The 24,004-nt window shown below is 35.9% G+C and overlaps 5 protein-coding genes across 7 annotated transcripts in view; 3 read left to right on the top strand and 2 right to left on the bottom strand.

The window, feature by feature from the left end:
* Positions 1-2,932: 2,932 nt before the first annotated feature.
* On the top strand, positions 2,933-7,362 carry LOC21406564 (RNA polymerase sigma factor sigB). The gene is made up of 7 exons (XM_010099368.2): positions 2,933-3,278; positions 4,168-4,355; positions 4,504-5,082; positions 6,044-6,274; positions 6,382-6,522; positions 6,690-6,890; positions 7,008-7,362. The coding sequence occupies exons 1-7, from the start codon at positions 3,179-3,181 to the stop codon at positions 7,290-7,292; spliced, it is 1,725 nt and encodes a 574-aa protein (XP_010097670.1). The 5' UTR covers positions 2,933-3,178; the 3' UTR covers positions 7,293-7,362.
* A 1,775-nt stretch (positions 7,363-9,137) lies between these two features.
* Positions 9,138-13,427, top strand: LOC21406563 (chromo domain protein LHP1). Its single transcript, XM_010099367.2, has 6 exons — positions 9,138-9,738; positions 9,883-9,908; positions 10,037-10,123; positions 10,415-11,182; positions 12,789-12,849; positions 12,963-13,427. Exons 1-6 carry the CDS (start codon positions 9,373-9,375, stop codon positions 13,008-13,010), a joined length of 1,356 nt encoding a protein of 451 aa, XP_010097669.1. The 5' UTR covers positions 9,138-9,372; the 3' UTR covers positions 13,011-13,427.
* Positions 13,428-13,885: 458 nt separating this feature from the next.
* On the bottom strand, positions 13,886-16,662 carry LOC21406561 (50S ribosomal protein L3-1, chloroplastic). Of its 3 annotated transcripts, none has more exons than XM_010099365.2 (2): positions 15,629-16,662; positions 13,886-14,073 (listed from the first exon to the last, which is right to left on the bottom strand). In XM_010099365.2, exon 1 carries the CDS (start codon positions 16,490-16,492, stop codon positions 15,659-15,661), a length of 834 nt encoding a protein of 277 aa, XP_010097667.1. In that variant the 5' UTR covers positions 16,493-16,662; the 3' UTR covers positions 13,886-14,073; positions 15,629-15,658. The 3 variants fall into 3 exon arrangements, with proteins under 3 accessions (XP_010097667.1, XP_024022270.1, XP_024022271.1); XM_024166502.1 differs by lacking the exon at positions 13,886-14,073 and adding an exon at positions 14,555-15,010; XM_024166503.1 differs by lacking the exon at positions 13,886-14,073 and adding an exon at positions 15,079-15,095.
* A 754-nt stretch (positions 16,663-17,416) lies between these two features.
* LOC21406560 (MLO-like protein 1) lies at positions 17,417-23,233 on the bottom strand. The gene is made up of 12 exons (XM_024166501.1): positions 22,742-23,233; positions 21,612-21,728; positions 21,460-21,520; positions 21,018-21,115; positions 20,563-20,637; positions 20,360-20,448; positions 20,132-20,181; positions 19,410-19,450; positions 18,357-18,566; positions 18,198-18,265; positions 18,043-18,103; positions 17,417-17,943 (listed from the first exon to the last, which is right to left on the bottom strand). The coding sequence occupies exons 1-12, from the start codon at positions 23,180-23,182 to the stop codon at positions 17,695-17,697; spliced, it is 1,560 nt and encodes a 519-aa protein (XP_024022269.1). The 5' UTR covers positions 23,183-23,233; the 3' UTR covers positions 17,417-17,694.
* Positions 23,234-23,358: 125 nt separating this feature from the next.
* The window catches only part of LOC21406559 (protein DELAY OF GERMINATION 1), a 4,841-nt gene continuing 4,195 nt past the window's right edge, over positions 23,359-24,004 (top strand). Inside the window, exon 1 of the mRNA XM_024166508.1 lies at positions 23,359-23,403. Coding sequence (XP_024022276.1) covers positions 23,359-23,403 — 45 coding nt within the window. The remainder of the gene's footprint in view (positions 23,404-24,004) is intronic.

Below are 24,004 nucleotides of genomic sequence, written 5' to 3'. Positions count from 1 at the left end.
ATCACGTGCAGTGCTTATTGTGTCACTTCCAAATGTTTGTCCATTTTATTTATATATAATAATACAATAATTAGTTAATTTTATATAACTCGTTTGCCTCCCCTGTTGTCGTATTGGCTGTCCTGTGGCCGTGTTTAGCTTATTGCCTCCCTTGTTGTTGTATTGTCTCTCCTGTTGCCGTTTATACCTAAGCTTATTACTTACCCTGTTGTCGTACTGGAGTTATCTTATCACTATTATTTGTTGAATATGCATATTGCAAGAATTACATGGAACAAGTGTTGTCTTCTGATTTGGTGCCCATAGGGAACGACATTAGGCTTTGTTTGATGTCCTTTACTGTCATAAGCCAAGTTTGTTGCATTGTTTTGTGCCTCTGCCTAAACCCGGTGGATGATTACACTGCCAACTCCACCCATTCGTCGTTTTCATTGTGTCTCCCTTACTTGGATGTCGTTTACACTAAAGTGTACAGCATGTTCATTTTAAATTCTTGAAATGAAGTTGTGTAATGCCTCTGCATAATGTTGTGTAGTTGTTTAAGCTGCCTCACGTCAAATGTTTGCAAGAGTATTTAACATTGGCTTATGTAGGTCCAAAAAATGAAGATAAATCCAATGCAATATCTTGTGTAAGTGGTGAGTTTAGTTGTGTGTAAGTGAACACATAACTCAAGGTTTAAATGTCACATCAATCTCTTACTAAACACTTAACTCAAAATTCACATTACAACTCTAATTAAAAATAACTCAAGTTCACTTTTCTTACTCAAATCATAAAATTGGAGTTAGTGAAGTGAACAGGCCCATAGTATTTTAATAAAAACTCAATGGTGATGAAAAATTTTAATAGGGTATATAAGTGGAGTTTTATTCGTCTTTTCATTGTGAATGCATAGAAAAAAAATCATCCCCATCAGAATTAAAACGACAACGTTATGGCATTTTTAAGAATATAAAAAATAATTTATTAACTTAAGTTCGAGTTTATGAACTCGAGTTGAAAGGGAAACTTGAACTCAAGTTTAAACTCAAATTTTACAAAAGAATATGAACTTGAATAAAGTTGTAATTTGAATTTAAATTTTTTCTAAGTTTTATTACAAAAGTGCAACCCCTTTAAATTTTAATATTTTAGACCTTAGTCGTCATTTATCAATTCACATTTGATACCAATTGGACTGCATTGCCAAATGAAAATTATAAATCCAACGCAAATGACAAAAAGTTTAGAGTGAATGCAGCCTTTTTTTTTTCCTTCTTCGTAGAAGGATTCGTTCCTTGATTCGTGGTTTGCTACAGTATTTTCTCTCACAAAAAATATATGTAAATCGAAAATGGTTCGAATCACATGGTTTAAATCCTCCGACCAAACGTCCTCTGCTGGACCAATGTAGCTCTACCACTGGTTGGAGGCAAATGCTATGCACATCCGTCAGTTTGTTGATTATTTACTCGGTTGAAATTTCATTTCATCTATCAAGAGTCATTTTCTTTTATACACGAGTGATAGTTTTAATTAGTATGAATTTACGTGTCAAATGCATTGTGCCAACATATTGTGTCGTGTCATGTTTATAGGTATGATCGCGCCTTATTATTCTTTGTGTTAGGCTTGTTAGGCTGAACATGTTCGATGCTTATGACATATTCAGTCACGCATAACCAAAATAAGGATGAATTAAAGTGAACATAATTTAAAATTGGTATGATCCAAATTGAGGAATAAAATTCGGAAAAGTTGTTTTCCTAGTTATTAGATTTAAAATAAGACCCCTTCATAACTCAATTTATGTGTTTACTTACACCTAAAAATTGAAATAATTGTTTTAACGTTACTTATATATCCTTTAGTAAATCTTTTTTTAATTTAAAAAATAAAATGTATACTTATTATATAAATGTTAATTATGATCAAAATAACAATTGAAATATCAGTATAATAAAATAATAAATATAAATTATGTGATTATTTTTAAAAATAAAAATAAAAATGTCTAAATTTGAATAAAAATAAATGGGATTTAAAATATTGTGTCAAAAATTAAAACATATCACTAATCACTAATAAAAAAACAAAGTGCATGTTTATTATATTAAAATTAATAATAATCATGTTAATATTATAATATTAGGTAAAAAAAAACCAATGTAGGTTGTAACTATTTTTATTTTTATGTAATTTTAAATTATATATTTATAAATAAATCAAGGGTAAGATAGTGATTTAATTTTACTATCAGGATTGAAAATCCAAATCCAGAGGGTAGGAAGCATATTGTTATTTCTTAATTCTAAATTTGAGTGGATCCATCAATCTTAAATTAGTGTGATTTAAACTTTAACCTTGAAATTTGAGGTTCAAACCTTAAACTTGGTGGGGGTTTAAGTTAGAAATTGTTAGTTTTGGATGGTATAAGTATCCCATAATGGGTTCAAAGCAAACAACATCTTATTCTTTTTTTTTTTTGTTTAACCTTGAAATTTGAGGTTCAAACCTTAAACTTGGTGGGGGTTTAAGTTTGAAATTGTTAGTTTTGGATGGTATAAGTATCCCATCATGGGTTCAAAGCAAACAACATCTTATTCTTTTTTTTTTTTTGTTTTTTTTTTAATTTGAGAAATTTTGACAAATATTTTTAAAAAATGTATGAGTCTTAACCAGACTCATATTTTCAACGTACGTTCAATAATTTTTTTTTTTATGAAATAAACAAGCCTAACAAGCCTAAAAAATTAAAATTAAAAAAAAAAAACTTTAAAAAGGAGAGATCTTTTTTTAATAATAAAAACGACATCGTGTTGAGAGGTGTTAGTTAAAAAAAACAAAAACAAAAAAAATACCAAAAAACAAACAAGAGGAAAGGGTATTTTTTATTATTTTATTTTCAATAGTTTTGAAATTGTGTCTGGTCCTGATTCAGAATGGAAGGGCTGAGATGAGAAGGCAGCGTTTGTCTTCTCCTTATCCTTTTAAGTCTATCAGTATTCACTATCACCCACAACTATATCTCTAACCAGTCCCCCCACTTCTTCTTCTTCTTCTTCTTCTTCTTCTTAATGCTTCGCAGTAACACAGGTTTTGTTCTTTCTTCTTCTGAATAATGATAAGAAGTAGAAAACTAAACGCCCACTAGAAAAAAGAAAACAAGAAAAAAAAAAGTGCTAAAGGAAAAGCCATGTCGTGCTTATTGCCTCAGTTCAATTGCAAACCGGACACATTCTCTGCCCAATTCAACTTCAGAACTCACTCTCTTCCCACCCCCAATTCCCACCTCCGTAAGTCTCTCTCTCCTCTCTCTTTCTCTCTCTACTATTTTTTTTGGTTATTGTTCTTCAACTATTGATAATGGTATTGCCCTTTTACTACTATTGTTATTGTCTTGTGGAGAATTGGATTTGGAATGATTCACACAAAACACTTCTTTCATGGGCGGTTCTTTTTACCCATTTGTTTTTACTTGAGAATACATTTGTTAGTTAAAGAGCTCTTAATGAAAAGAAGGGTTGGCTTATGTTTCTATGTAGTGATGGAAGTCAGAAATAATGCCAAAATCCAAACCCAAATGTAGTTTTCTTCCCTTTTTGTTTCACCCATCTTGTGTTCTGATTTGACTCTTTGGGTTTTATCAATTACTATGACAATTTGTCAATAACAGTCTGAAATATTTGGTCTAACCAAACATATTTGGAGATATATGCATTGCTAAGTCAACTACTATCAACAAAATAGATAGAAACAACCTAACCAATATATGCATATCTCAAATGTTATAACTAAGACAAAATTCTTTTCACTTTGGTCGCGAAAAGGCTGTTATCCGCTTGTCTTTCTGTGTTGTTTGTTGCTTTGAATTAATGGCTCTGTTCGCCGGAAGGCTTTTCTCCTTTAAAATAGGGAATCCCATGTCATCTCCCTTCAAATCAACCTCTCTTTTGACCTGAAATAGCATTAAGATGTTCTATCTTGTATCTGCAATCGCACGTGCAATATGAAGGTTCGCAGGGTATTTAAACATAGAGCTGTCTTCTGTGCGTATTAGACTATGCCGACTGGATCGAATCAAGCGGACGTGTTTTTTGTTCATGATGTGCTAAAGGCATGTAATGTGATAAATCTATTGACGTCATTCTTCCCTTTCTTGCTGTATTTCGTTTAATTATGCAGCAAAAGCTAGAGATATCAATTCCTTGGCACAATGTGTTTTATCCACGACGTCTCCCTCAACGTCTGTAGGAGCAACTTATGTGCTTAGCGTGGAGAAGCTGAGATTCCCGTCTTTGGATGCTAATTCTGAATCGGTGACCTCAAACAGACCTTGGACATATACAGGGGCAACAGGTCCACCTGTAGAGGTAGGACTTGTTGTTTTTAGACGTTTCACTACTGAATTAAGAATTATAGAATGATATGGAACTTCTTAAGAATTGTTTTCTTTTGTCAAATTGATCGAGTAAGCAATCTCTCGAGTTTGAATCCTTAAGTAGCCTTTTGCTTTTTCAGGCCAACTTTGAAGCAACTTTAGCTACAGAAACACTCCTCACAAGTGAAGAGGCTGTAATAGCCGCCGCCGCAGCCGAAGCTGTTACTCTTGCGAAAGCAGCAGTCAAGGTTGCAAAGGATGCGGCTTTACTAGTTAGACCTTCTACCAGAGCAGAAAGTATATCTCTAGTTTCTTCTGAAGCTCGAAATATAAAAACAGCACAAGCTGCTAGTAGAGTACGAGATTCTTTGAGAGCTGAAATGGCTCTGATCGAAGACCATCCTCCGAAAGACGCTGCAAAGGAGTCTAATGATCTACAACCAACGAATGAAGAACTTCGAATACTGCAAGAGCAACTTTCCAAAAGTATAGCTGTAAGATCAAGGCGTCAATCTGAAAGGAAGGCCAAAAGAGACAGAGCAGCCGAGAAGGCTGCTGCGAATGTTGTGGCTGTCAAATCTGGTTCTAACAGCCGAAAAAAGCGTGCTTCTGTACAAGACGTGGATCATTCTGACCCATTGCGTTACTTGAGATCAACAACTAGCACTTCTCGGCTTCTTACTGCTACGGAGGAAATTGAGCTCTCAGAAGGAATACAGGTGTGGCTCAAATTATCAATTATTAACCTTTAGGAAAAAAGCAAAAGAGAGATAGTCGTTGCAAGGAATATATCATCTTCTGAGGATCTTGGAATCACTTTGGTGTTTGCATGCTTGTTGTTCTTTCTTTCATATCCATTCAGAATTTAGTTTCTAGAAAGAATATCATACAAAGTGAAGGCCTTTTGTCACAAGCAGATCTGAAGGATTGCTCATGATGTACCCGAGCAATTTGGAAAAAGGCTAGATTTTCTATTATCATTTAAACACAACTAGCCCTGAATTAACCATGAAATACAAGGTCTTTTGGAGCTGCCATATCACTCGTAATGGGCAAAACATAATACTTGTCTTGAAGTTTCTCAAATAATGCTTTTCTAGCCCTCTATTGAGCATCATTGTTGTCCTCCATTGATTCAAATGTGTTGAAGATTATGTTATCTGAATTTAGTGGTAATGATTTTTGATTATTCACATTATATCCCATATGTGGTTTAGGGGAGGTAAATATTATATCCTAAAGGCGAAATTATGATTTTTACATTTTACTCGGATTATTTTAAAAATAATTACTTGTGGGGGTCAGTTACCAATTCTTGCATTTCATGTTAGCGCCAGAGAAGAACCTTCTAGGTAGGAGCTTGCCTTGTAGCTTTTTAAATGTGATTTTGGTTAGGATTTATCATTGCAGCATGGCTCTTTAATAGATCTGATATGCTATTTTGTAATTGACATTCTTATTGAGAAAAAGTTTATAGTAAACTACTAGAACATAAAAAAAAGGGGGAAATATTGTATTGCACAGTTGATGTAAGCTTGCTTCTGTAGTATTTAGTATTTACTTTGTCTTATTTCTTCTTTTATTTGTTTCATCTTAATCCAATTAAGTATAAGCAAAAAACGATTGGTCTCTTTAAGAAAAATTTTATCTTGACGTCTCTTTAACACCCGCTTAATTCAGGACCTATTGAAGCTGGAAAAGCTCCAGGAGGAGCTTGCCGAACGGTGTGGTGGTCCGCCGACCTTTGCACAATGGGCTGCAGCTGCAGGAGTCGATCAGAAGACTTTGAGGAGGCGCATAAACTATGGTATTCTGTGCAAAGACAAAATGATTAAGAGCAACGTACGACTTGTTATATCGATTGCGAAAAATTATCAGGGAGCTGGGATGAATCTCCAGGATCTAGTTCAGGTATTTGTTAATGAAAAGATTATCGTAAAGGGGAAAAGAAGAATTTTTGTGTTTCTTTCAATTTTATTAAAGCTTCTGACAGTTAAACCTTGCTGCTTAATTTGCAGGAAGGATGTAGAGGTCTTGTAAGGGGTGCGGAGAAGTTTGATGCTTCAAAGGGTTTTAAGTTCTCAACTTACGCGCATTGGTGGATTAAGCAGGCCGTTCGCAAGTCTCTTTCTGATCAGTCCAGGACTATCCGCTTACCAGTCAGTTTTCTTTCCATGTCCTATGAATCTTTTAGGTCTATTTTTTAGTTGCACTTCATGCTAAATTGTGAAAGCTTATGCCAAATTATCAAATGAAGTGTTCATATCTAAAAGCATAACCATATTATTCTTTTAGTAATTGTTCTGTTTTATTTTTTATGTAACAGTTTCACATGGTGGAGGCAACTTATAGAGTTAAAGAGGCTCGAAAGCAGTTGTATAGCGAAAATGGAAGACAACCTAATGATGAAGAGGTTGCGGAGGCGACAGGGCTATCAATGAAGAGGCTGGCTGCCGTATTACTGACTCCAAAAGCTCCTAGATCACTGGAGCAGAAGATTGGCATCAACCAGAATCTTAAACCTTCGGTCTGTCCTATTCTTAAATTTAACTCATCCATTTTTGACAATTTTCTCGCAGTTAATTTTCACCTTCTTTCTGGATCAAGTCTTAGTTGCTAATGGGTTGTGTTATCTCTTTCCCAGGAAATAATTGCAGATCCTGATGCAGAAACGTTAGAGGATGTGCTGACTAGACAATTCATGAAACAGGATTTAGACAAGGTACTGGACAGCCTCAATCAACGGGAGAAGCAAGTCATCCGTTGGAGATTCGGAATGGATGACGGAAGGATGAAGACGTTGCAAGAAATTGGGGAGCTGATGGGAGTGAGTAGAGAGAGAATTAGGCAAATCGAGTCGTGTGCATTCCGGAAATTGAAGAACAAGAAGAGGACCAAACATTTGCAGCAGTATTTGATTTCACAGTAGCCTCCATCAGATATAGCAGCTATATATCATATATTTATCACATATCTATGCCCCAACTTTTCATTTTCTGGTGTAGAAATTTGTTAGTTTTTTTACTATATTAGAGAACACTTGTGCATAGATTCTTTCTTTCTTTGATATCAGGCATTTTCCCATTTTTGATGTACTAAAGGCAAGAACATTCACTAATGGAAATTTCAATTTGTCTGCAAAAAAAGCAACTTCTACTAATCATTTTTGTCCAAATTTAAGAAAGGAAAGAGATGAAAGTGGTTCTGAAACAATGTGCACTGAGTGTTTACTTAAGTGGTTTGTCATCCACAGATCCACTAACCAAAAACTGCTTCTGTGCTCCTGGTAAAAATAAATCCTTTTTTAAGATTAAGCAAACTACAATAAGTTAAGGGGGGCTTTCTTTCTTTTTTTTCATATGTTTACAAAGAAATATATCAAAAAGCTCTCATTTTAAATGCAAAAGTGCTTCCACTTGAAAAGATAATCCGACAGTTTAAAACGCCTTCATTACTACAAAAAGTTGCGTAAAATAAAAGGCGAAGAGGGAGGGCTTAAGAAAATGGAACAAAAGCATCACATTTTTGGTGAAACACATGCCCTTTTAGTTCGTTAATTTGAGTTTTTAATTCGAGTTAAGATATGACTTTATGTGAGAGCTTTTTACTGTAGTAAAAAAGTTAAATGTGACTGCTTCTGAGAGCTTTTAACTGTAATAAAACTCAAATTCTAAACTCAAATCGATAAAATGAACGTGGTGGTTAGATAAAATTAATATAAGTTAAAGAAAACACACTATAATAATTATAATAATGTCCAATATTCACAACAATATCAAAGGAGAAACAAATAAAATTATCAATTTTTACCACCTTATCCAATATCCAAAGGTGCTCCCCATTAGCAAAAATCCATCTTGTTTTTTTGCAGATTAAACACCCTTTTTTTCCTGATATTATTATTATTACTATTATTGTTATTTGGTTATGCATTTATTATTATTTTGAAGAGATGTCCATTTTTTATAATCATATTAATAATAATAATAATTCCCGTAATAATGATTTTTTTATAAATATTTTTAATAACCGTTAGACATGGTGGTACAGTAGTAAAAGACGACTTATTAAAGTTTTTCACTTTACATCTTCATCCACTGTAAGATTGAGATTATGTGCTTTTCGTTTCATATTTGGTTCTAGTAGATTGTCAAATTTTTTTTCTAAGAAAAGTAAAATTTGGATACATTTTTTTTTTAAAAATTTTCTCAATGGTGAGATCTCCTAAAAAAATCCACCAGTGAAGACCCTATTTTAGTAGCCAGATTATTTTTTCAACGGTCAGATTTACAAATTGAGTAATTTTATGTGGCGCGTTGTAAATTTTTAACACGAATATGTACAGATTTAACCATTAAAAACTTAATTTAACGGTCAAAATAGAATATTTCACGGTAAGATTTTTTAAGAGTCTTCGCCCGTTTAGTTCATGGATTAGAACCATAAGATTAAAATTATTTTTAATTTACGTGTGTTTTTTATGAGAGAAAATGCTATAACGAATCATGAACCATTATTCGAATTAGAGAATGAATTCTCCAACGGGCTCATCTTTTTTCTTTCACTGGAAATTTTGGATAACATAAGTTAACTAGTTAAGTGACCAAACATACAAATATATCTGGGACTACCCTTAAATAAAACCTTGTACTGTCCCTAAATAAATAACATTTCACCTTTTTCACTTGATTTCAATTCTTTTGGTCTTTTGGATTGGAGGGATTTTGCCCTTTTAATTTTGGAGGTTTTAGAAAGAGAGAGAGAGAGAGAGAGAGAGAGAGAAAAAAGAAAAAGAGGGAGAGCAGACTGTAGAGAGGAAGGGTTGGATTTTCTCTCTCTCCATTCTCACACTCTAAGCAACTGACCTTCTACATTCTCACAAAATCCGCAAGAAACGAAGAAAAAAAAAAAAAGAGAAAACGAAGTGACATCTTAACCTTTCCCACCACCTTTTCTCCTTCCATTTTTCCCACTAAATTTTCCTCCTTCCCAAACACCCAAAAAAAAAAATGAAAGTAAAGGGCGGAGGCAGAAGGAAGAGCTGGGAAGCACTGTTGCCGGTGAGTACGGAGGAAGAAGAAGAAAATTTCGGCGGAGATTCCAACACCAACACCAACATAAACACGACAAACCCACCCCAAAATGGCCCTCCTCCTTATCTTCTCGCTTTTGAAGACGCCGCTCAGCCAGTAAACGCCGCGGCCGTTGGTGTCATTCAACCGGAACCGGAGGCAGACGCAGAAGAAGACGACGCCGATGCTGACGTCGACGATGAGGCTGATGACGACGCAGACGCAGACGGCAACGCCGAGCGCCCGAAGCTCGACGAGGGCTTCTACGAAATCGAAGCCATTCGCCGTAAAAGAGTTCGCAAGGTACATTATTTTTCTCATAATTTTTCTTTTTTTTTTGAATTTCAGTGTAAGAGAAATGTTGGGTTTTGTTCTATTTTGGTTGTTTTTATCTGATTATAAGTGTGTTTTTTTGGTGGGTTATTGTTGAAAAAATTCCGACAATAGGGTCAGCTTCAGTACCTCATAAAATGGTGCGTGTTATATTGTCATTTATTATTTTTTATCTTATTTTTAAGTATTGTGTTCATGGGTGGTTAACTAATTCCAAGTTTATTTGGATTTGGGTTTTGTGTGTTTGTTTGTTTGCTTGCTTTGAAAGGCGTGGTTGGCCTGAGACAGCCAATACTTGGGAGCCTTTGGAGAATCTGCAGGCTTGTTCTGATTTTATAGAGGCATTTGAAGAGAGGTATGTTATTTTCTACGATCAGGGTTTAGTTTTCTGGGTTTTTTAGTTTAAGGGGTTTTCTTTTATAGCACTTAAGAAAATAAAATCTTTCAAAGATATTACTAGTTTTGATTATTTTCTTGTGTCACTGGCTTCTTGTAGTAATTATAGAAATTATCTACAGTTATGATTGTGTATTTTATAGTTACTTGAGTAGTGACATAAAAGAAAGTAATGCAAACCAGGTAGGTGATATAATATGAAATTAATTTGTTTGACTATGTATGTAAGTTTTGAGTTTTGGTGTTGAAGCTTGCGTTCGGGAAAGCAGCGAAAGCGAAAGCGAAAGAGTGGGATGCCCCATACGCATGTTAAGAAGAGGCAGCAGCGTTCTACTGTGGCTAACAATGCAGGCTTGGAAAACAATGATGTGCACAAACCGCTTTTGTCCCCTTGTACTGACAATTTGGGCCTTGCTGATCATTCTGCAGTCCTGCAATCAGTGTGTTTCTCTGGTCAAGAGGAGTGTAATGGGCTTGTCAACAACAATGAAATGAGCAAGAAAGCCAATGGTGAAAATGGGCTTGTGAATGTTCTCCAAAGAAGTAGCGGAAGGAAAAACCAAAACGAGTACGATCCAAAGCTTAGCGAGCTTAAAACAACATCTACTAGTAATGCAGATAGACTTGCCATTCATTTTCAAGAAGGAAAGGCTACAGAAGGTAATGGTACTATAGAAGGAATCTCCAAGGTTAATTGCGCAGAACCAGTTCAGAACACTCGTACTGGAGCTAAGAGAAGGAAGTCTGGTTCTGTGAAGAGGATTAGGCAAGAGATGCAATTGTGTGAAACTCCTGTTATGCAAAATCTAACAATTGGAACCAACATTGTCTCCGGTGGTAGAGTTGAAATACTGGACGCTGGAAATTTGAATGTTGCAGGGGAGAATCCAAGTTACAAGAATAGGACGAATGAATCCGAAAATGCATCGCGTATCACCAAGATTCTCAAGCCAATTGGCTATTCCGCTACTGTGATAAACAATATCCAGGATGTTTCAGTGACCTTTATGGCCATGAGGTACGCCATTTAACTTTAAATAGTCTGTTTTCTGGGTCGGGATAATGTTCTTCACAGTTTTGATTTGTAAGTTTTCCTTGGAACATATTGGGTTCGTGAGAGCATGACTTTCAAGTCCGGTGCTTGAAGTTGTGCAAGGTACTACTTTTTGTGTGGTTATGTTATCTTCTAAACCTTAGGATCCTAAGCGCACCTTTGTTTTTGTTTTTGTTTTTGTTGTTGTTGTGTGTGTGTGATTTATTTATTTATTTATTTATTCTCTGGGCATATGGATTGGCTTCAGATTGTCACAAGACTAAGCTCATGGCAAGGGACATTATATAGGATTGCCAAATGACTATTTTCTTACATGGGATGTAATCACTAAGACCATCTCCAAGCAAAATGCTAATGCTCTATTTGTCAAAAAGTGTAAAATTTAACATCTATTTTGTGCTTCACTGTACATTGTTATTTTAAATGCTATATTTATTTCTTGCGATAAATTTTGTACTTAGGAATTTGTAAACTAAAATTTTGATTCTTAACTAATTTGAAAATGACATTGTTGTAATTATTAAGTGAAAAAAGTAACAATGATGCAATAAGAATCAAATGCCAAATTTTTGCATATGCGTTAAGTATTTGATGCAAACATCGCAAAGTATAGTGTATGGCACTAAGTGTAGCGTTCTATTGGATAATGGTCTTTTTACGCAAATGCTAAATTTTGACATTGGCATAGAAGTTTTGTGTTGCATTGGACTGTAATTGCTGTTATGAATGTTCAAGATCTATTTTAGCTTTAAAAATTTCTCCCTTTATAATCTCTTCTTTTATTGGGTATCTACTTTTTTGTTTTTGATATTTATGGTAATCTTTAGCATGAGTTTGTAGGTTTTCTCTCATTGATTTACTCAGGAATGCGAGGAACCTATATTACAGAAATAAGTAAACCATCCGGCACCAGGCAACCTTTCCCGAATAAAATTGCTTTGCATTTGCATTTGCATTCAGCATCAATCACATTCATGGAAAGAGAACTTTGTCACTTTGAAATAAATATAGAAAAACCTGTTCTATAGGAGACTACTTACACAATAAGACCTTTCTTTTCCCGTCATTATTATGGTCTAGTTGGACCTCTCATTTAATATTTCTCCAGAGAATTGAACTCAACTGTCTTTGCTTGAGATATGCCTGTCGAACGTATTGTCCCTTTGAAAGTGCGACTCGTTTTCATATTTAAAAAATTTCAGAAGGAGAAATGAATTATATTTGATTGCCAAAGTAAGTGATTCGTAATTGCCACATTTTGCTGCAGCCGTAGTGATCGATCATTAGGGATCCTGAATTCAAGATTTTAGCACACTCCTTTGTCTATGACGTAATTTTGCAATGGTAAAAGAATGTTCATTTTGCCTTTCATGAGACGTTTTGCTTTGTATCATTTCATAGAGTTTCAATAAACTCTCTTACACCAATGGTACTTCATGTTCATGCATTGGGGTTTTAGTTAGTTTTTGGGAAGAGAATGCGTTCGTAATATGCTGAACAAGAGTCGAATATCGTCATGGCTCTCTTCAAATGCATAAATGTTGGTCTCTAATATGTTTCCTTTGTGTAGGGCTGATGGTAGGGAGGTGATGGTGGATAACAAGTTTCTCAAGGCCAACAACCCTCTTCTGGTAATTAAGCTTTCTTATCATGCATTCTCAACTTACTTTTGTAACTTCAATTTGCTAATTTGGAATTAGCTGGTCTATTATTACAATATTCTAATTTCTTTACTCATTTCCAGTTGATCAGCTATTACGAGCAACATCTCCGATACAGTCCTACGTCGTGATTCAATGGAAGATTAAATACCGAGCGTCAGCTTATCTAGATCGTGAACTTTGCTCGCCGTAAGCATTTGGTGTCGTAGTCTTGTAGACTTGTAGATGCAGGAGTATCAATCTGACTGTACCATGAAACTAGGTTATATACCAGCAGTATCAATCTGACTGTACTCTTTTGGTTTCTCCTCGGTATGACTGGAGATTATTATCAGGCCTTTTGGTTCTTAACATGAAATATTTTGGAAGGCCATATTTTATTGCTTCACTAGTTCACACTAGTTAATATGGCATTAATATTTTTTTTACACTCTGTATCTGCCTTCTTTTTGGTACTCATGTTACTTCTTGTAAAGATGTGAAATTACTATAGAGTATTTTGGGGAAATGCAGTTCTTCACCCTCTTCCTTAATGAAAGCTGCTTAATTAGTACAAACCTTCTGGGGGTTTTATTATTTTCATTGATTTTGCAAACTCTTGATGCCTTGAATAAATTATTTCTATAGTCTCAAAAAAAAAAGAGTAAATTATTTCTATCACTTGACGTGATGATTCGATTAGGTATTTTTCTTTCTTTATTGGCTTAATCTCTTTTTAGTTCCTGAATTATTGGTTAAATTTCACTTTAATCCTTACCTTTTAAAATATTATGGTATGTATTAAATTTATGAAATTGACTCAGATTAGTCATTTTGTTTGTGCGACTATTAAAAAACTTGCGTAAAAGTAAGTGAGGACCTTGTGTTATTCAGTGGGCGTTAATTTTGTAATTTTACATCTCATTGCATGAGCCTTGAGAAAGAAGTTGTGCCTTCTTTAGTTGAGATTTTAACATTAAGATGAATAAAAGGATGAATTTGAGACAATATGATAGATAATAGACTTGTTTTAGCACATTGCAAATTAGATTTGACCAATAATTGGGGACAAAAAATGAGTAATCCCTTTCTTTATTCTTTGGTCGGGCTGGTACATATCCGAAATCTTGGACTCATCTCTGAGTAGTTATTTCAATGTTGTCATCACTACCTTTTATTTAAAAGGAAAATATATGTCGTTTTTCTTTAAGGTACCTGGAAAAACAATAAAGTCGTTGTCAATATCAGTCAACTATCGGGTAAACTTGGTTTGTTGTGGATAATGAATTAAACAAATAATTGCATGGCATTTCTTTCAACTAAGATACATACATGTATAGGTGGTTTAAGTAGTATTTAATTATCATCACTCCCAACATTTCAACAAAAATAACTACTGCTAGATTACTACTTTTTTTTTTTTTTTCATATATTGCCGTAATTTTCCTTTATGTATTTATTTTCCTAGTTATATAATAGGATAGACACTTGGTTGGCCGCCAGTTTATATCTGACAAGGAAAAAAAACACAATTTCACAATCACTCACAGTAAGAGACGTTGGCATTGGTCAACTAATCATTAGATTATAATACGATATTAGACTAATCATGATTTTGTAAGATCTTCATTTGCATCTAAGAAACAGCCTCTGCAATATCCAAGTTCCCCCAAAACATTCATAGCAAGGAAGAAGAGGCAATGAGAGAAAGGGTGGGGCCATCACCATTGGTACCTTTCCTAACGGTGGGAACCTTGGGATTGCTCATTTGTTGGCCTCTCTTATTGTCCCTTTGGGAGATTGTAATCCCCATTCTTCAACTGGGATCAGGCCTTGCAATGGTGCTGCTAATTTTAGTCTTGCTCATACACTTGCTCTCTTCCTACTTTCCCACGCTCGGGTCGTCATGCTTTGGCTACGGCTACGCCTCCGCATCCGATGGTGGTGATGGGTTCGGATTCGGGATGATTCTACTATTGCTCTTCTTGGTTCTGTATAACCTGGTCTGATCTCTTGTCATCTGTGTAATCCTCTCCATGGCATGATTATGCTTTTGCACATATGTACGTAGACCCAAATTCCATGTTTTTCCACTTCTTGCTTGGAGTGACTTCTTTTTTAGACAAAACCAAAAGCTTGCCTAGGAAATCGCCTATGTGTCAACCCAAAAGGGAAGTTCTAGATAAGGTCAATCACCTTGTATTATAAGGATATTATTGTCTTGTACAAAAATTGTCCTAAAAGTGGTAGCTGAAATTAGTCCTCATGTGAAATGAACTAGGAGATTCTCATACAATTGATTCCTTCTGTTATTGGCTTAGTCGTTGAGAGTACACTTCATTACATATTTCTCATGCCCTCCCTTTAGCTTGTCAAATTCCATAGCTTTTAGTAATTATGTTTACTGAAGTGTATTCAGAGTTGACGAGATTCAGTGGGAATAAGATGTTTAATATTAAATTTGTAAGTCAAACTCTACTACTCATGCACTATATATTTGCACAAATTTCACACAATTTCAAGCAATATAAAGCTAGAAGATCTATGATAACCTGGTCTATGGAAGTAGACTTCATTACATATTTGATAATACTCATGCCCTCTAACGTATAATCGGAGTGGACAAAATTCGGAGTTGTAATCTCAATAAGTTATCTGGTTTTAAATTTGCAAGTTCAACTCTAGCACTCTTACACCATCTTCGCACAAAAATTCACACTGATTAGAGCAAATATTAAATAAAATTCAGGAGACTAAAAAAATTGCGTACTTTTGAAGGAAATTAAAGCCGAAAACCGGCCTAATTCTTGGGAATGTTCTTGCCGACGATCTTCGCCGGAGCGATCCGGAGCAGATTCCCGGGCTTCCCGGGGACAGCACCCTTGATCATAACCACATTGAGGTCGGTGTCAATCTTGACAATCTTAAGCTTCCTGATCTTAGTCTTCGTCCCTCCCATTCTCCCGGGCATCTTCTTCCCCTTGTAAACCCTCCCGGGCGTCGTCCCGGCCCCGATCGACCCCAAAGCCCTGTGGCTCTTCGACCCGTGCGTCATCGGCCCTCGCCGGAAGTTGTGCCTCTTGATTCCGCCTTGGAAACCCTTGCCGATTGTGATTCCGGCGACGTCGACCAAATCCCCTTCCTTGAAGATCTCTTCGAAAACAAGCTTCTGGTTCGGCTCGAAACCCTCGACCGATTGGAGCCGGAACTCCTGGAGATGGCGCATCGGGATGGCGCCGGCCTTCTGGAGGTGGCCGAACTCGGGCTTCGTCAGCTTCCGGTCGCGGACGCGGCGGTATCCGACCTGAACGGCGTCGTATCCGTCGGTGGCTAGGTTTTTGACCTGCGTGACGATATTACCTTCCTTGAAGCCGACGATGGTGACGGGGACGACCTTGCCGTCGCTCTCGAAGAAGCTCATCATCCCGAGCTTCGTCGCCATGACTCCGATGCCGGCCTCCATGCTCATCGCCACGACGGCTTGTCTCTTCGCCGCCGATGTCGTTTTGAGGCTGTTCTTTGTCGCATTGGGTGAGAGCGAGAGAGGGCTGAGAAACGACGAACGGAGACTGCAATTGAGGCTTGGTTTGCGAGGAAGGTAAGCAATTGAGGATGATATTGACATCGTCGACATTTCGTTTGTCGTTTTTCTTTGTTGTTGTCGTCTAGAGGAGGATTGGGAGGAAATGCTGAGACATTCAGTAGCTGGTTTGGGAGTGGATTAGAAGAAGAGAGCAGAGGGCATAGTAGAGCAGAGTGGAAGAAGAAGAAGAAGAAGAGAGCGGTTGTTTCGCTTTTCCTTATCCAATTGTATGACGATACAGCCCCTTGTCTGTCTGGCTATCTGTTCTCTTTGGGTTTTTGGATTTTGGGCCTTTCTGGAGCCCAATTGTACATTGTCTTGGGCTTTATCATGTGGGCTCATATGTCTATAACTAGCAACTCTTATGTCGCCCCTTTTTTGTTTTCTTTTTTCCCCCCAAAAAAAAATAGGGATTAGTGGTATTTTTACGCCCTCAAGATAATACTCCTTACTATTTCAAAGGACAATGCAAACACGAAAAAGGGAACGATGGACGGATGTGAGAGAGAGAGTCATGAAGAAGTGATTACCTCTTTACTGCTATGCTGCCGCCACTCATGGTCTAAGCGTTTCACTTGCACACTCTTGTCTTTATAATCAAAAGAAAAGGGGATCTTTACACAAATGCACAAAACACAACATAAGTAAATTTCTAGAATCTATCACATTAACAAAGCAAGAGTATCAAAAATCCCCAGTGACTTTTTTTACAACAGGTTATCGTGTGCTAACTTACTGTAACCTGTTCTAATACTGAAGGTAATCCACTGTGATACTAGAAGCATCCGACCACTTCAGTGATGGCTCGGTTTCAATTCTAGCATGTAGTTGGGACTATGAACAATTGAACATTTCAAATTAAAACTTAGCTTTAGAAGGTATATGCGGAATTTTGGAAGGTTTTCGCAATTTTTTCGTAGTCAACGTTTTCCCCTGGAAAAAAAAAAAAGGATAAATGTACAATAAAATACCATGGACAACCGAAGACAAAGATATGATATTCCCATAAAGTTGCAACAGGATTACTATGCACAAACAACAGTAATAATGTACGCCCCTTTGGATCCTATTGCCTCATGTCACTTTCTCATCACTCGTAATATACTTTATATCAGAGGTCCATACAACGTAATGTATCTACCACCTATATAAATACAAACACAGTCAAAGAGTTTGCGGAAGAGCCACACAAACGAGAGGCCAGAGGTCTGCCATCTTTGCTTTAGCTATGAGCAGGGGCCAAAAGAAACTGGTCACTTGGAGCCAACGGTTAGCTCCGGCTTTGTTGCCTTGTTCACAAGCCTTCCCAACTGAATTCCAGTAGCAGATGTGGTTGCAGATGTAGAACCATCATTAGAACTTTGTTGGTCAGCACCTGAACCCGAGCCAGAACCATCTGCAGCCGCTTTCAGCCCCTTCTTTCTCTTCACTTTCTGAGCCCAGCCAACAAGCCCCACTTGCACATGCTCCTCGAATATCGCTTTCTTGAAAGAACTTCCCATCTTCAAGTAATTGAACAGAATTTTTTTCAAAGGTCAGCATTCCCATTTCCTTAATTTTAGAATAAAAGTGAACCAATTTAAACATTTATCTCAACCCACCTGTGTGACAATGGCATAGAGGGGTAGAGTGCTGTAACTACAGAGCACCTGAATGAACACCCTAATAAAGAACAGCATTTCAATGATTAAGACTCGATAGTTTATAGAATTCGTAACAAAGATCTCATAACAAATGAAGAGGCAATTGCTTTTACCCAATTATGAGCCTTGGGATGATATAACAGACTTGTCCCATTATGCAGGAGTCAAATGAATATTGAACCTGCAAATATATAAAGAAGCTGATTGTGTTAATCTCATCAATTAATTCTTTTTCCTTCAAGTATAGGCAGTGCCCATAAAAACCAGCTTACCCATATCCAGAAAAAGAATGCAATCTCAAAAGCATTTTGGAAAAGGATGAAATGAATCAAGAAGAGGACAATTTGGGGATGACCAAACCAAAAGTGTTCATCTGATGGTTGAACTACAAGTTCTCCTTCTATTGCTATGTGTTTCTCAGCAACTTCATGTGCCAACTGGGTAATCACGTGCTCTAGTTTAGTGCCCACAGCAAGTAGAAGCTGCAAGAAAGAAACACAACAATGAATGGTAAGTGATGGACAGAGAGAAAGAGAAGCCAAAAATTTCTTGCTATAGAAATTTCACATTGCATGAGAAATTTATGCACATGATAAGTACTTCTATAAACACACCTGTCTGGGTGTACTTCTACTGAGCTACGGATTATGAAACTCAAGTTATAAGTACATGATTTGTATATATTTACTTCCGCACAATACAAATTACGAAAAAGAAAAACACCTTATAAATATTTACTTATGAATATGTTTGGCTAGTCCACTTGTTTTGCCATGCATTCTTTTTCTTTAATGACGTTAACTTTTTAAATAAAAGAAGGAAGAGCTTGAGCATGCAGCATAACTTCTCCTTTGTCATATATACTCGACAAGAATCACTACCATCTTTAGTGCTCTTGTTTGAAGGAACTTACCGCCTAATAAATGTGAGAACAAAGAGGTTGAAACAAGCGATTCCAACAAGTTATTTGGGAATGATTATTGTTTCTTTTAACAAATTAAGGTAACTTTTGAATCATATTAAAATGTTATTTTCGCTTGTGATATTCCATGTCGTATCTAGATTTAAGCTGTTACTATTTTGTTTGAGATTTAGTTTCCTTCTTTGTCGTTGGCTTGCCTATGAAAAAGACTCTTCATTTTTTTCTGTCTTGGTTATATCACTGATTTTCTTTTCTTCCCTTCTCTCTATTCGCATCTTTCCCTGGTCATCCATCACTATAATACTAGGAGTGTGAAACTGAAAAGTTGAGCTAGCAACACGCAAGAACAAACAAACATGCATACATAAAACAAACTGGAGAGTATAATCCCAAAACAACTCACAATGAAAGGAATGAATGCAATCCAGAAATATGTGTGCCAGCCTGCAAAAGTAAAATATCATCGTTAAGAAAAGCTGAATAAAAAATAACAGAAAATATAGTGCAGAACAAAGAGTTCACACAACAACAATACACGTTCATTTTTCTCCATGCAAATGGGGAAAGTTTTACATGATCCTCTGTGTGCAGATAAATGATAATATGGAGGCTAATCAATATCAATCTTGTAGTAAATGAAGAGACAAGAAGTAATCATCATAACCACATTCTGTTTCTAATCAGATGATTTGAATTGAGATATTTTCACAATGTTTTTTTTAAATCCTCTTTACCAAAAACTCCCAATGAGATAGATAGGCAATAAGGACCTATTAATATGTTTTACAGCAAACAGCAGTTATATGACCAATAAATGTTGTAAATAGAGTTGCCCAAGTAAATGCAAGACAACAATTAATGAAACTTTTTTTTTTTTTTGGCTAATGGAACTTTTCTTTAATCATTTTTTTTTTTTGTGGCTACACTTAACTGTAATTCTAATTCCCTTTTAACTTGAGATACCTAAGAGATCGCACGTCTTTTAAACCAAAGAACCAAGCTTGATTATGCCACGTTGCCAATGCAATAACAACACAGAAATCAAATAAGGAAACGTCCTAAAAGATCGCGCTTGTCATTTGGCCCATGCTGCGTGATCATGAACTGAAGAAAAAATAATCGTACCGTTAACATTTAGCAACAAGAAGATGACCACAAAGACCCAAAGATACCAGCTGCAGCCAAGGAAAATAATTGGTCAATCAAGGAGAATCATAACTGATTATAAACGAACACCAGACACCTTTATAGTTATTTAAAAAAGAAAGAAAGAAAAAAAAAAAGGCCAACTTATATGCAAACAAGATGCAGTAATTTCTAACATCACAAAATTTATTATCGGAAATCACTTGCCTTATACCGACAACTTTCTTAAAATCATCTTCAAGGGCACGTATCATGTATTTGTGAAAATTAAACTTGGGATTTCCTCTGCAGTGGGTCTACAATAACGGAGGGACACTCCAGTTATAGACTGTAAAAGGACTCAAAAAAAAAAGGGAAAAAAGGGACTAATTCTTTATAGGTCAACAGAAAGCTTGTAAATTAGATCTTACCGTAATGAATCCAAGGCGCAGTGTCACATAATCTGATCTTGTCACAGATGCGTAAAATTGCTTGACAAAAGAATGCTGCAGACGAGCACGGGAAATGTCAGAATCATGATTCACTGAACTTGGAACCCAACTGTTATTGTTATGTTTCTGAACTATATCTAAGTTACAAGGTTATAAACTTGCTCGTTTAAAGGTTACTAAGACATTCTTCTTCTTTATTTCTTTTGCACTTTTTCCCCCTGAATATTCAGAATTTAGAAGTGCTTTTAGTTCCCATGTTACGGAGCATAAAATGTGAACCAGAACTGATAGTATAAAATGTGACCAAAGAAATAACGAACAAAACACAAAAGACAATCATCCAATTTTACTTCAGTGAGATTAGTTTTGTTACTTTTGTATATGACCCTTAGAAATATGTACAACAATATTCTTCTAAATGAAAAATAGCTTACCACCCAACCCAGCAGGGCTGAATTTCTACCAATACCCAGAAAATGATCCCTGATAAAAGCATGCTGATGGACGTTGGTGACCTTCCTTGACTTAAGAACTGCACCCAACCAATTCACAAATTAGAATTACGCATGCAAAAACAGCAACATTTACTCAAATTCAAAGCATAATAGAGACAAGGAGCTTTTTGCGTGCCCTATCGGCATGGTAAGTTTTTATAGCCGTCCGTTTCCATTAAATTTTAATGGTCCAATTTATGAATGTTCATGTTAAAAATGGTGCATCATACGTCATAAAAGTACTCCCACTCATAGATCAAGCTATTGAAATTTAATTGAATGGCTAAAAAGACTTGCCACATTGGCAAAAAAATGTGTTCCGCCGTAACATTTTCCTAAAGAAGACAAATAGGAAGTATATTAACCGGTTAAGAATCCTTACCTTGTCCTGAATCATAGTTCTCTTTAGCAATGGAATCCTCCCAGTGCTTCCATTGACGTATCTAATCATAACCAACAGTTTATAAACGAACGAACACAATAAAGAGTACCGCAGAAAAAGTTCCAAAAAAAAAGGGCATATTAGACGCTCACCTGAGCCCCTCCAAACAGAACAGTGAGAACACAAAAGGTCACATGGACGATCGCTAGGACAAAGATAAAGATATGTAGATGATGCAATGCTTCAACAGATAAAAGCGGCACTTTGTTCTGAAGGAAAATAAAGAAATAAATAATTAATGCACATAACTTTTCTCACTCTCAAAAAAAAAAAAAAAAAAAAGAAATGGATGCTTGTAAAAGCTGTATGAATGACATGGGAACTCCCACATTTTAGGAGACAATCTATCTTAAAGACAAGGCTTTATGTCACTTTTTCCACTATTACTATTATCAAGAAAACCACTTCGTCACCATAACCACTAAGACAAAGCAGAATATTTCAGCATAAACAAATACATAAATCTACTGTTAATGATAAGAAAAATATACCTTTAAGACAAGTAGTTTCTAACACTAATATCTAAGACAAAGCGTAAGAGTTTGAGCAAAAATAAATAAACCGATTGTTAATAGTAAGAAAATCTACTTTCAAGACAAGTAGTTTCTACCACTAATATTACCACTGTCAATATTACAACCATCATCAACAACACCCAAAACTGGTAATAGAGAAGAGAAAAAAAAAAAAAAAAAAAAAAAAAAAAAAAAAAAAAAAAAGGAAGTCAACCAGTCAAATCCCTAATTGGAAGAAGAAAACTTTTGTTACTGAGAAAACCCAAAAGCAATTCACTCGTTCTCATCTCACCAAGTAAAATGAAATAAATAAAAACAAATAAGACAAAAAAATCTCGAAAGCAGTGCCAAAACAATCGGAATCTGTAGGAAAAAAAAAATCTATTTTCTAAGCATTTCAATCACAAACGCCACCATCACCATCGCAATTATATCGACAATCGCTTTCAATTAAACAATCCAAGCATTCCGATCAAATGAAAATAAAAATATTCGGAGTTGTAATTTTTCACATTTGAAATTAGCCGATTAAAATGATGATTCAAAGTTCTAATTTTTCCCCTTTGAAATTAGCCGATTAAAATGATAATCCAAAGTTCTAATTTTTTTTCATTTGAAGTTAGTCAGTTGACTATTAAAATGACGATTCAAAGTTGTAATTTTTCTCAGTTGAAATGAAAGTTGTAATTTTTCTCATCTGAAATCACCTTGCGAGCGCAGTAACCGATCTGCTCGCCGGACGCTTCTTCGGCAAGAAGTCTCCTGAAAACGCCGGTAATGGTGGCGACGCCCAAATGGTGGGAAGTACTCGCAGATTCTCCGCCGTGACCTTTCGCCTCCTCGGCTTCCGAGAGCTTACAGGGGAGAAGATTGTCCATCAAGCTCTTGGAAACGCAGAATTTGGAGATGGCGTTTTGGGAGACAGTGAGAAGAAGAGAAATAAAACCCAAAAGCATCAGCTCCTCCTTGACTTTCTGCAAAGCCTCGTAGAGAGGCTTCTGGTTCTTCCTCTTCAGAACCTGCCCCAAGTAGTGCAGAAGCCGCTCCGCTGCCAGAGAGATGGCGACGATGACGGAGCACACGACCGCGACTATCCATGTCGGCGTGTACTCCAACGACGCGCCTTCTTCACTCCCTCCGCCACTCATTTTCCTCTCTCTCTCTCTCTCTCTCTCTCTCTCTAGACTCTCTCTATCTTTCTTTTGTTCTGCTTTTTTTTTTTTGTATTTGGTTCTGACCCTTTTTCTTTCTTTGGTTTTTTCTTTTTTTTTTTCTCTCAGTTGTTTTTTTCTCACCAAATACCAACAGTCGCCACTTTCCTTAAATGGTGGCGTTGTGTGTGGTAGTTTGCCCGCGTAGGATACTGCTGGTGAGTATATTGGTATAGTCCACTTACTTCCTTTTCAACTTCCTTACAAAAAGTGAGGAAAAAAATGAGAAAAAACTTCCTTACAGAATGAGGAAAATCAGCAGAAATGGGGAAAAATACGGGTAGATTATCGGGAGATTTTTTTTTTTTTTTTTTTTTTTTTTTAAGTTTTCTTTCCTTGTCTTTTTAGTTTCAACGCAAGACAAGTCATGGTACACGTACAGTAAACTCATCGGATGTTTTTGTCCGAGTAATAACTCTTTTTTTTTTTTAGGAAAAAAAAAAAAGGGTTTAGACGTACGGTTTCTAGATTGAAGATACAGGGGATATATTCTTTTTTTTTTTTTTTTGAGAAAATACAGAATTGAAATCACTAATTAAAATTCATAAAAAAATCACATATATATATATATATGTAAAACAATAAATAAATAATGTGATACTTTTTTAAAACGCAAAAGGTAAAAAATTTTAGCCCACCTTGTTTTGTTGACATCATGAATAAATAGTGTAACTGTGTAAGTACAATTGAGGAATGAAAAAAAAAAACAGGTTAAGGCAAATTTTTTTATGGATGGAAACTTTGTTAAAAAATTCTTGC

Source organism: Morus notabilis, unplaced genomic scaffold, assembly GCF_000414095.1.
Source record: "Morus notabilis unplaced genomic scaffold, ASM41409v2 Scaffold75, whole genome shotgun sequence".
Taxonomy (NCBI): domain Eukaryota; kingdom Viridiplantae; phylum Streptophyta; class Magnoliopsida; order Rosales; family Moraceae; genus Morus; species Morus notabilis.
This window is presented reverse-complemented; position numbering and strand designations above follow the sequence as displayed.